Source organism: Protopterus annectens, chromosome 9.part0, assembly GCF_019279795.1.
Source record: "Protopterus annectens isolate FY-2018-M chromosome 9.part0, PAN1.0, whole genome shotgun sequence".
NCBI lineage: Eukaryota > Metazoa > Chordata > Ceratodontiformes > Protopteridae > Protopterus > Protopterus annectens.
In genome coordinates, this window is record NC_056743.1 from 241682925 (window position 1) to 241695861 (window position 12937).

Below are 12937 nucleotides of genomic sequence, written 5' to 3' on the forward strand. Positions count from 1 at the left end.
CCAAGTAGTAACGTAGTTGCCTGTGAATGTCCAAGGAGTGCAGGAGTCTTTCTCCTTTGTTCTGTGGATTTGGAAAGAAGATGGGTAAATGGATGGTTTGATTTAGAGCCACACTGGATACCACCTTAGGCATAAAGGAGGGGTTATAGTTCGTAGAGAAACTCTGTCTTGATGAAAAATGAGGAAAGGCTCTACTGCCATTAGTGCCTGAAGCTCTGAGACTCTTCTGGCTGAAGTTATTGCTAGCAGCAGGGTAGTCTTCCATGATATAAACTTTAAGTCAGCTGAGAAAGCTGGTTGAAAAGGAGGTAGCGTAAGGTTTTCCACAACAAAATTGAGGTCCCAGGTTGGTGTAGGTGCTCTCCTGGGGGGCCTAATGTTTTTGGCCCCTCTGAGAAACTGCCTTAGAAGCGGATGTGAAAATAAGGGAGGATCCATGTTGTAGTGGGCTGAAATAGCTGAGGCATGGATTTTAATAGATGAAAAAGAAAGTCCTTTGTGTAAATACTGTAGAATCTGAGGAATGTGTGGCTGAAGGGTATTTTGGCCTTTAGCTTGGTTCCAGGTGCAAAACCTTTTCCATTTGTCCGAGTAGGCCTTCCTGGTGTTGGGCCTCCTGGCTTCCAGAATAACATCCATAACAGCTTGAGGAAGAGGAGCTGGCTGGTTGCTTAGGTGATTTGCCATGCAGCCAAATTTAAGGTTTTGAGCTGGCTGTGTAGAATCTGACTGTCTTGCTGTGTGAGCAAATGAGTAATTTGTGGTAAAATCCAAGGTGGGCCCTGGGTCATATTCCTTAGTAGTGGGTACCAGTGCTGGCGTGGTCAGTCTGGAGCTATGAGTATCATTCTAGGTCTCTCCATCCTGACTTTCAGCAGCACCTTTGTGAGAAGGGGCAATGGAGGGAAGGCATATACTGTCAGGTTTTTCCAACTGAATGAGAGTGCGTCCACTTTCCAAGCTTGATGGTGAAATGTCCTTGTACAAAATTTTGTCAGCTGATAGTTTTGGGGGCTGGCAAACAAGTCTATGTATGGGTGCCCCCATTTTTGAGTTATCATTGCAAATACTTGAGGATCCAGTTTCCACTCGTGGGGATCCATGATGTTTCTGCTTAGGTCGTCTGCCAATGTGTTCTTTTTTCCTGGCAGGAATTGAGCTTGTAGCTAAACTTGGTAAGCCAATGCTGTGTTCCACAAGGTCATTGCTTGCCTGCATAGAGAGTAGGAGTGTGTACCCCCTTGTTTGTTTATGTACCACATTACTGTGGTGTTGTCAATCCTTATTGTAAGCTGTCCTAGATGTAAGAGGTCCCTGAAGGCTGTCAGGGCATTCTGTACAGCTAGCATTTCTTTTTGATTCATGTGCAGATTCCTTTGATCTGCAGTCCATATGCCTTAAACGCACAGTCCTGCCATGTGTGCCCCCCAGGCATAGTTGGATGCATCTGTTGTCATAGTTTGCCTGGCTGGGGGCAAGGTGAAAGGCTGACCCTTGTTGAAGTGACATGCCTGTGGCCACCATAGAAAGTCTTGTTGAAGGCAGGGAATGAGAGATATCATTGTGTCCAAGCTGTGGCTGTGTTGAGTCCATACACTTTTTAGGTACCACTGTAATTTCCTCATATGCAGTTTTGCAAATGGTATTAGTAGTATGCAAGATGCCATGAAGCCCAAGGCCTGCAGAATTTTTCTTGCAAGGAGTTGGGTCTTTGTTGCCATTGTTTTGAAGTATTGAGTCAGTTGTAGTTGTTTGTCTGGCGTCAGATAAGCCATCTGAGCCGTTGTATTCAAGTTGGCACCCAGGAATGTCATATTTTGTGAGGGTACTAGTTTTGATTTCTTTTCATTTACTGTGTACCCTAGGCAACTTAGAAGGTGTTTTACAAAAGCCAGATGTTGTAAGAGGATGTCCTTGCTTTCTGCTTGGATGAGGCAGTCGTCCAGGTATGGGTACATTTGAATTCCTCTTTGTCTGCAGTATGCAATTACTGGTGCCAGGCATTTTGTGAAGACCCTGGGTGCAGTGGATAAGCCAAAGGGCAGTGCAGAGAATTGGTAATGGGTTGAACCTGCAATGAAATGGAGGTATCTTCTGCAATTTTGTCTGATAGGGACATGCAGGTATGCCTCCTTGAGGTCCAACGTTACTAGCCATGCTTTCTTGCCCAACATGGGAAGAAGCTGCTGTAGTGTTAGCATCTTGAATTTGGGTACTTGTAAGAGGGTGTTTAGAATTAAAAGGTCCAGAATGGGTCTCCAAGCATTGTCCTTTCTGGGGACTAGAAAGAGCCTTGAGTAAAATCCTTGGCCTTGCTCCCGTGTAGGTACCAGTTGAATGGCTCTCATGTCCATGAGAGCTGTAATTTGTTTTTGTGCCTCTGCCCATTGATTTTGTGGTAGGTTTGGCATTCCTCTTCTCATTGGCAAGGTGTGGAAATGGAATCTGTATCCTTGTGAAATAATGTCTAGGACCCATTTGTCCTTTGTGATGATGTGCCAGTTGTCTGTAAAAAGTGCTAATTTTCCTCCCAAGGGAGCTGCCAAGAGAGTTTTGCTTGGCAATTTGAGGTTTAAGTCATTGTGTTTGCCTTCTAGTAGTTTGGGACCTGTCTTCTCCTCCCTTCTGTGTTGCAGTGCCCCATTGTCGAGGTTTGTAATGGGTTTGTGCTTGTCCTCTGCCTCTTGGGCATCTGTATTTACCCCTTTGTGGTCTGTCAGTAGCTGGAAAGGACCAATTTTTTGTTGGCCAATTTCTGCTGAAGCGTGGGGGCTGAACCTGTAAGAAATCTTTGACCGTCTGCATAGATTTTGCCTTATCCTCCATTTTCTTTAAAACTTCTTCTGCTTTAACCCCAAATAGGACATCCTGCTGTAAGGGAGCATCTAGTAACTTTGCTTTAACATGATCAGGCAGAGTTTGTTCCTTCAACCAAGCATGCCTACGTATAACAAACCCAGTAACAGCTGCTCTACAGGAAGCTTCCAAGGAATCAAATCCACATTGTAAAGTATGTTTGCCCACCTGTTCAGCTGCATGCAACAGATCCTACATTTCCTTCAATTCAGACTGTTGAGGGTGTGTGCTCATCTTTTGTTTTATTTGAGACATTAGGAATTGCTGGTATTTAAGCATGTGAAATTGACAATTTAGTGCTCTCATAGCTAGAGTGGCTGAGGTGTAAACCTTCTTCACCCACCTGTCTAGTGCTCTGGAGTCCTTTTCAGAGGGTACCGGATTTTTAGCCATAGAAGCCTTAGCCCCTTTGGGACCCTGGGAGATAGTCTCTGGGTCAGCAACAGGGCTTTTGTAAAGGAATTTGTGGGAGTCAGGCACTCTATAATATCTATCTGGTTTGGCTGGAGCAGGAGGCAGAGAATCTGGATTTAGACTAGATTCTAAGTAAACATCATCCACAATGTCTAAACCTGGGGGGATAGCAAGTGGTCTGTGCTGGGGAGAGTAAAAGAAACTCTCTGAGCCTTTTCTTTGAGTTGGAGTAGTCCTGACCTTCCCAGTGGAAATGTTCCCTCATGGTATGTAAGGTTTCCCCAAAAGAATAGTCTTCAGGGGGAGAAGCTGAGGGGATGGAATCCTCAGCATCAGAATCTTCATAAGGGGGAAAGGAGTAATCTTGTTCCTCAGAACAGCCTGAGGAAATAGACAATTGATCAGAGGAGGCATAATCTTCCTCTTGTCTAGGCCTTTTGTCGGGTGGGGGTTGTGAACCCCTGATTAAAGAGATCAAATCTTCAGCCATTTTAAGCATCTGTTTTTTAGGCATGGGGCCTTGAACTGGAGACTGAAGTGCAGTCTTTTTTGGTTTAAGAGGAATCTTAAGCTTAGGATACGGTTTTATGGTGAGCGTCGTCGGTCTGAAGACACCTTCAGAAACTGAAGGTGTTTCTGCAGCACCGGCTTCTCCTTCTGCAATGTCGTCGGTAGGGCCTAAACAAAATGGCTGCATCGGCCTAGAACTCTCCGCCAGAGAATCCGAAGCGGTCTGGGGTTCCAATTCTGCGGTAGCCAGGGGCTGCATAGGCGCCTCACTGAAAACCGGTGAACCGGCGACCGGCCCAGCCGAGGCCTCGGAGTCAGGCTTGGATCTAGGCTGCCTGTCCTTATCTTTGCGTTTTTTGTGCACGCCGGTAGTAGGTTGCTCCGACGGCATAGTGTAATTAAATTTTCTACAGAAGTAGTGTTGTGCGAAATCAAAGCATCGTTTTATAATTCGCTTATTGAACCTAGCACAAAAGCGACAACCAGTGACGTCGTGGTCTGGGCCTAGGCAAGGTATACAATAAGAGTGAAAATCCTTATGAGGTATTTGCTTCCCACAAGAAATACAATTGTTAACTTTTTCTGACATCAGTCTGAGGCAAGAAAAGTTTCTCCAACGGGGTACTTAGCTTTATAGAAGACTTCGGATCTGAAATTCGACTTCGAAAATCTCAGGAGTCAGCCGACCGGCACTTGCGAACTGCTTCTGCTTCGGGCACCGCGCAGCAAGAAAGACTGAAGAAAATGGCGTTGGATGCCTCCTACATACCCCTGGCGCACTGACGTCAGGGAAGAAGCGACAGCAACCGACGCCGGACCAAGACTTTGGAATTCAGGCCAACTGCGGGACCGCCTGACGACAGGATAACCCAAGTGTGATGACTGCAGCAAGGTAACACGATGAACATCAAGCCTTGAGTGAAGTTCTGCCATTCACATTCACTCTGAGGATCTTTGGTAGCAGGCAAAATATGTTTACTTTTCTACTTCTTTTTGAATGGGACACCAGCCTTGAAAAACTTAGGAGGCTCTGACCCCTGACAGTATTAAATAATGATAGTTAGGACCTCTTCTCTAACTAAAATATGTGGAGCACCCCTAGGGCCCTCTGTAATAACCAGCCATGATTCCGCCTGTACATCTGAGGCAGATGTCTGTAAAACCTCCATGGACATGCATGGAATCAGGTCCATGCTGGCCTCTGAAGTGGTCAAGGCAGAGGAATCAGAGAAAGAAACAGGACACTCCTCCAGGATTTCACCAGCCTTAAGAGAAATATCCAGTGGAGCAAGTACAGCTGAAGAATCAGATCTAACTTTCTTGTCCCTTTTCTTCAAAGATGGCTGGCCCTTAGGCCAGAAAGTTCCTTTCATCGTATCCTTTGCCAACAATTTAAGTTGTTGCTTCTTAAGATAAATCACTAGGAAAGAAAGCTGACTCTTCAAAGTCATAGGGACAAACGACTGGAAAATATCACGGATATTTGGTTGTGTGCAGCATCTAAACAAAACAAACACTGCTTGTGAGGATCTTTATGGAGAATCTGTCTCCAACATTGGCACTTCCCCTTTCTGGATGACATGAAACCTAACAACCAGATTACAAAGCAAACATTAGATAAACAAAATTAAAAACCCCAATGGGGCACTTATCTGAAAGCAGAAGAACCAGCAGACGAACAGGCATTCAGACTGGTGATCAAAGATGGCATCTGGACTGGCAGCAAAGAAGTTCTGAGGATGGTACATCCGGAAATCACCTTTATGCAATACACCATGCATGGGGAGCATACATGTGATGTACAGCGTACCCTTTAAAACCAAAAGGCTTTGGTATACTGGGGGATGCCAGGCTACCCTTGGCAGGGAATCCCTATTTTAAAGAATACTGCAACAGTGATATGGAAGGACATCTTTTGTTATCTGTACTACAAAGACCTTAAATGGCGAGTCCATTGGAATTTGTATCTTTACTTTGTAAAGTAGCATAATGTAAAGATGAATAGTGTGGATAGTGAAACTTTACTTCTATTCTTTCTATTCATGAACTGCTGCGACTGTGCTGCTACTTGGTGAAGCTCACTATGCTTCCCACATGATTTTTGTATTACTGGAATGCTGTAATGCATTTGTACTGTCATCCGACTGCATGGTTTCAATAAACTTTGTTTTAAAAACATCCCTCAAAATATGGAAACACTGTATTAGTCATCATGGTTATGTGAAACTCTTTGTCTAATAACGTCATAAACGTAATATAATTAAATGTATTATTTTTACTAAAAGTTACATTCTTTAGAGGCTTTAGTTTCATGCACTTAACTAAAAAAGAAACATACCTCTCTCCAGGGCATCAATATTCTGGGTGTACATACGCAACAACAATCCCTTGTCTTGAAGAAGTCGAATGAAGTAGTGTGCATAGTTGGGTTTATAATTCCCTGGGTACAGTTCCTTTGCCAGTGTAAAGAAAGGCTTTGGATTATGTAAAAAATAATCAATCTCAAAGATAGCTTCAGGATAGGGAAGATCATACTTCTGAAGGTTATGGTATAAGCCACTCTCAGGAGACCTACAAGGAAAATCAGCAAAGTTAGTTTTCACAACCACCCAGTTAATATTATATTGCAGTAGTACAGGTGTCTGGATTATTGGATAAGTTTCATATATATATATATATATATATATATATATATATATATATATATATATATATATCTATATACACATACACACACACACACACACACACACATATATACATATATAGTGGGCAGTGCTTAGCACTGTCACCTGACAGCAAGAGGTTCTACAGTTCAATTCTCAGCTCAGGTGCCTTCTGTGCAGAGTCTGCATGTCCTCCCTGCATTCACGTGGGTTTCCTTCGGGTGCTCCAGTTTCCTCTCATATTCCAAAGCAATGCATATGGAGCATTTCTCTACGGTTCTCCCCTGAAAGCGGGCTGTGACCCAATCAGACATTCCCAGAAAACAAATGTTAAATAAATGCACATATTTATGTATTTATGTATACACACACACATATATATATATATATATATTTATACACAGACACACACACACACACACACACACACACACACACACACACACACACACACACACACACACACTTACATAGGTTTACTATTGGCATTTTGAATCCGAATTGGTCGACTGTTTAAAATGTCAACTCTAAATGTGGAATTTAGAATGCTGAAAAGTAAACCAAACCAAAAATGAATACATCGACAACCAAGGCTTGATGTACTTGACATAGCAGGAGGTGATGTCACTCACCTCCTGCTATGCACATTAACGTACCATAAGAATGTACAGGCAACAGTACGATAATTCTACTATTATGCAGGGGGGGCTACACCCCCTTGTACCCCCATGTGGGGGGCTGCACCTCCACACACCCTGCACATTAAATATACCAACTCCAAGATCACACTTCAGTGAGGAAATGGGATAAAAGGAAGTTATGTACCTACCATAACGTTCTATGTTAGTTGTCTCCTCTCGCCTTCTTTCTTGCTGGTTGGGTTCGGCCATCTTCTAAAGCTCGAGAGCTGTTTACTGGCTCGAGGCCTCCCCATATCCCATTATGCCTGGCGCTAGATACCCAGATCTTGTTTGGTAAGACTAACAGAAGACAAAATAATGAAGGAATCCTATCCTATCATACATAAACCCTACTATAGAGACTACCAGGTAGAGTGGGATAGCCAGAAAAGGCTCAGCCAGTGCAAATCCATAGAGAACTTTTCTCAGTCCACTGGGATAGGGGGATGGAGGGTGGGACGCAAGAAAGAAGGCGAGAGGAGACAGCTAACATGGAACGTTATGGTAGGTACATAACTTCTTTATGTTAAGTTGTCTATCTCGCCTTCATTCTTGCTGGTTGGGACAGCACCTAATATCCTGAGTGGCTCAATGGAACAGACTCTTCAGAACAGTGGAACCAAATTCAGCTTTGCTCCTGGAAACCACATCCAACTTATAACTCGAGATGAAAGTATGAGGGTTGGCCCACGTGGCCGCTGCACAAATAGATTTCATGGGCAACCTAGCCTGAAAAGCCACAGAAGTGGCTAATGCTCTGGTGGAGTGACCTTTTGGTTTGACAGGCAATTGTTTATTCCTTAGCTGATAGATAAAGGTGATGATAGAAGTCAGTCACCTGGATAAGTTTACTTTTGATATTTTATTTTATTTTATTTTGTTTGTTTGCTTGTGTATATTTAACGTTATGTATATTTGCATATTTGTACGTTCTTTCCATATATTTTGTGAGAAGAACATCACTATAGAACCATAGATATGTATATGGAAGCATGAATTATTTAGGATGCCTTATTGTTTATGATGTTGATTACTCTTGTGATTTTATGAGAAGCGCTAGGTAACTAGGGAATGTCCATTAGGAAATTGTGTTTCTGAGTAATTGATTGATTGATTAATTGCTTTCATTAGAATGAAAGACTTTTTATATAAAAAGGGTGTTTTAAATTAAAGTTTTTTAAGATCTGAAGAAGTGTACTTGTGTGTACGCGAAAGCGCTCATCTTTTTTGTTTTATAATTACAATAAATGTACCGAAACTTTGCTGCTCAGTTTATTGGACTTATAGTGGTGGTACCTACTCGTGTATTGTTTTTACATCTTTTCAGGCTGCTTTTTGTGTTGACGAGTGGACCTTTGGATCTATAGATGCACCTATTTGGTTTCCATTACTTTTGATACTGGTAGACCTTGTTTGCCCTCTGCATAAGAAAGGAAAAGCTGATCCGATTTTCTGAAGTCCTTAGCCCTACGCAAATAAAAGCATAGTTGCCTGTGAACATCTAACTGATGCAACTTATATTCCGCCCTGTTGGAATGGTTGGGAAAAAACACAGGAGGGTCAATGGACTAATTCAAGTTATTCTCAGAAGAGACCTTAGGATGGAAGGAAGGAAGGATTAGTCCTGAGAGCAACCCTGTCCTTGTGGAACACTAGGTACGGGGGATGGATACAAAGAGCCTGAAGTTCCGAAACTCTTCTGGGTGAAGTAATTGCTACCAGAAAAAGTGTTTTCCAAGATAAAAACTTCAAGGGACAAGAAGCTGCAGGTTCGAAGGGGGGCAAAATTAGAGAAGCTAGAATCAAATTCAGATTCCATGGGGGTGGAGGATCTCTCACTGGGGGCCTGAGCAGAGTGGTCCCTTTGAGGAAGGCCTTACAAAGCTTATGAGACATTATATTACTTTCCGAAAGGCCAATGTTAAAATATGAAATTGCAGCTAACTGCACTCTAATTGTAGCGGAAGCGGATCTGGCATGAAAGAGCTCTGCAAGAAATTCCAGGATGTGGTATGCATGGGCTGAAAAGGGGTCTATACTCTTAGCCTCTGCCCAGGAAGAAAAACTTTTCCACTTACTAGTGTAAGTTTTTCTAGTGGTAGACTTGTGCGATGATAAAATGATTTCACGCACCGATTGGGAGATATCAGGAAGCCTGGCTAGGGTTGGAAGTGGAGCAACCAAGCCGTGAGCTTGAGCAATTGTAGGGAATGATGCAGCCCGCCCAATTGATGGATCAGAAGGTCTGGAACTGGGTCCAGAGTCCAAGGCTGCTCATGAAGATGATGATGCAGGAACGAGAACCATATTTGTCAAGGCCAGTACGGGGCAATGAGGATCATTTTGCAACCCAATATGGTAGCTTTCTGTATCAGCTTGGGAATTAGGGGAAAAGGAGGGAATGCATACAGAAGTCCCTGAGGCCAATCGTGGACTAGAGCGTCTCTGGGGGAATGTCCTGGATGTGGAAGGAGAGAGAAGAAGTTGCTGCACTTGCTGTTGAAGGGGGTGGCAAAGAGGTCGCAGCAAGGTTGTCCCCATTTGCGGAAGATTTGGTCCGACACTACCTGATTCAGAGACCACTCGTGAGGCATGAGAATAGCTCTGCTCTGCCTGTCTGCTATGACATTGGATCTCCCAGGGATATGCGTTGCGGTCAGAAACCGTTGGGAAGAGATCGCCCACTGCCAGAGTCTGTGCGCTTCTCAACATAGGAGGTAGGACCTGGTTCCACCCTGCTTGTTGATGTACCACACGACCGACATATTATCCGTTTGAATTGTGATGGTCCCGGTAGGAAGAAAGTCCTGAAGAGCTTGCAACGCTAAAAGCACGGCCCTCATCTCCAAGACGTTTATGTGCAAATGGTACTCTTGAGGTTGCCAGGTGCCCTGGACTGTTCTGCCCTGATAATGCCCCCCCCACCCGATCAGGGAGGCGTCCGTGGTCACCATAGCAACTGGAGGGGGAAGTACAAATGGTCTGTCCAGGGGCACTGATGAGACCATCCACCATGCAAGGTGCTTTTTGCATGCTTCTGTGATAATAATCATGTGAGACATGGGAAGCTGATGGCAGGACCATTTAGTGAAAAGAAGCCACTGGAGGATCCTCATGTGAAAAGAGGCCAGAGGAACGAGTATGATTGCTGCTGCCATGAGACCCAGGGTTTGGAGGACGAACCTGGCTTGAATTTTCTTGCATCCTAACAAGACCTGGACATGCCACCGAATGACTAACACCCTGTCTGGTGGAAGGCTGGCTGACCTGCCTTTTGTATTTAAGTTTGCGCCTATAAAGGTGATAGACTGACAGGGCGACAATGCAGATTTTTCGAAATTTATAGTGATACCTAGTCTGGAGCACGCCTGGATAGTGTAGTCTCTGGCTCGCAGAAAGTAATGCCTGGTGGTAGCAGTGAGGAGCCAGTCATCTAGATATGGAAACACCTGGAATCCTTGCCGTCTCAGGTGAGCGGTAACCACTGCCATACATTTGGTGAACACCCTGGGGGCTGTGGTGAGACCAAAGGGCAGAGCTCTGAACTGATAATGGCTGGCTCCCAGCCGGAAGCGTAGAAATCTTCTGGAGCGCCTGTCCATTTTGATGTGGTAGTATGCATCCTGAAGATCTATTGAGCACATCCAATTGTCCTGACCCAGAAAGAGTAAAATGGACTGTAGCATGACCATCCAAAACTTCATTCTTTGTACAGACCTGTTTAGTCCACTGAGATCCAAAATGGGTCTCCAGTCCCCTGTCTTTTTTGGTACCAAAAAGAACCTTGAGTAAATTCCGGATCCTTGCTGGTCTGCTGGGACTTGCTGGATGGCCCTTTTGCTTAGCAGTTTTGAAACTTCCTGAACTGCTTGATCCCTTAGATTGGGTGGAACATCTGGAAGGGACTTGTTTGACAAGAAGCGATCTCGAACAAAGGGAATTCTGTAGCCTCCGGATATAACAGACTGTACCCATTTGTCTTGTGTTATGTCTTGCCAGGCTCTTGGGTACAGCGATAATCTTCCCCCAACTGCCTCCAGAGGTGGGCAGCCAGGCAACACTTCAGGAATGTTGAAAAGGCTAGTCAGAGAAAGATTCTCTGCTGCCCTGGTTTTGCGGACCCCCTCTGCCCCGAGGGTGGTGTCTGTTATTGTTCCCTCCTCTGCCCCCGGAGGGAAACTCACCACTTGTGTCTGGCAAGGCTCCTTGGGATTTCCGGAACCACATCTTTCCACTCTTCTGACCCTTGGGATATGGTCTGGAAGGAGTGGAAAAATGGACTCCTACAGCAGAGAGAGTCTTGCCTTCCTGCTCACACCTGGTAAGGGTGTCCTTCACCTGTGATCCAAAGAGAGAGGAACCATCAAAGGGGGTGTTGGTGAAAGATGCCCTGAAAGGTTCTGCAAAGTTACAAAGCCGCATCCAAGCATGTCTCCTTAGAGCGACGCCTGTGCCTGTGGCTCTACTCGCACCATCGGCTGCATAAGAAATGAGCCTCATGGAGGTGTTCACCACTGAATTAAGAGTCGCCAGCTGGGAGGCAACCTTGGCCTGGGCCCCCTCAGCTGATGGATCTTGGAGGGTATCTCCAAGCTCTTTAAGGAGATCCCTCTGTAGACAGGTTAAGTGGCACAAATAATTCAGAGACTTCATGGAGAAAGTCGCTGAAGAAAACATCCGCTTCCCATATCTCTCCATCATCCTAGACTCCTTGTTAGGGGGATGGACAGATGAAGAAGTTTCAGCCAACTCCTTCTTTGCGGCCGCCGCTACCACCATGGCATCAATGGGGACACCTTTGGTCAAAAACTGTTTGTCCTGTGGTGCAGTTATGAATTTAACAGGTCTTCTGGGGGTCAGTTCCACTGTGTCCGGAGCTGACCACGCCTTCCGAGCCACCACAGACATCAGTGGGTAGAAAGGCGGAGACACCCAGGAGTTGGAAGGTCGGGATCCAAATGCGTCCAGGAATACAGACTCATCCTCGGAAGGGCTTAGGGCAGTCCAGTTCCCCCTCTGCCTAAGCATCTCAAGGATGTCTGAGAAGGAGACATCTTCAGAGGGTGATCTCGGGGACCCTTCAGAATCCTCTAAGTCGGTATCTGATGTGACAGACTCAGGGGAGTCAACATGCTTCCTCCTGCATTTCCTCTTATGAGGTGGCTCCTCTGAATGATCAGGGGAGGCCTCGGAAGATGAAGATACACCCAAAGGGGTGGCCTGGGGCACTGGATCCACATGTTTGGGGTCTGGAAGAGAGGCAGAGGCTGATGCAGGCACCATAGGGGGAGGAGCTGATGGGGTTGATCGTGGGACTGACTCGGGGGCCAGTACACTCCTCATCACCTCGAAGGCGTCCCTACCCGAACGGACAGAGGGCTCCGGTTCCAAAGAAATCAGAATCTCTCTCTGCACCGAGGGGGAAGGCTCCGAGGCTGATGTGGGAGCCGAGCTCACCTGAGCCGAAGCCCCGAGGGGGAGAGCAGGGTCGGACAAGGGACCGACGCCACTCACCCCCTCGGAGCCGACAAGGGTGTCCAGGCACCCAGAGCCTTCCAGGGATGGAACCATGGAAGGGATCAGAGCCAACGACGGAACAGAAGGAGAAGGCACCGGAGCCGACGGTTCCACGACTCGAACCCCAACGAACTCCGGCTCCAAGCTTAAAGGGTGAGTCGGAGGAGGAATATCTGCAGACGTAGATGGAGCCAACACCTGATGAGGGGGGCTGGACAACATTTTAGCTAGGGCCTGAGATTTTTACAGTCTACTGACCACTCTTTCCAAGTCATGGTCTGAAAGTCTTGAAGA

General features: G+C 45.6%; 1 protein-coding gene across 2 annotated transcripts in view; it reads right to left on the reverse strand.

Annotated features, from left to right (window-relative positions):
• SIRT3 (sirtuin 3) overlaps window positions 1-12937 on the reverse strand; it is a 714236-nt gene that overhangs the window by 528437 nt on the left and 172862 nt on the right. For both annotated transcript variants that reach the window (XM_044082822.1, XM_044082821.1), the window contains exon 4: window positions 6119-6351. In XM_044082822.1, the coding sequence (XP_043938757.1) occupies window positions 6119-6351 (233 nt within the window). The remainder of the gene's footprint in view (window positions 1-6118; window positions 6352-12937) is intronic.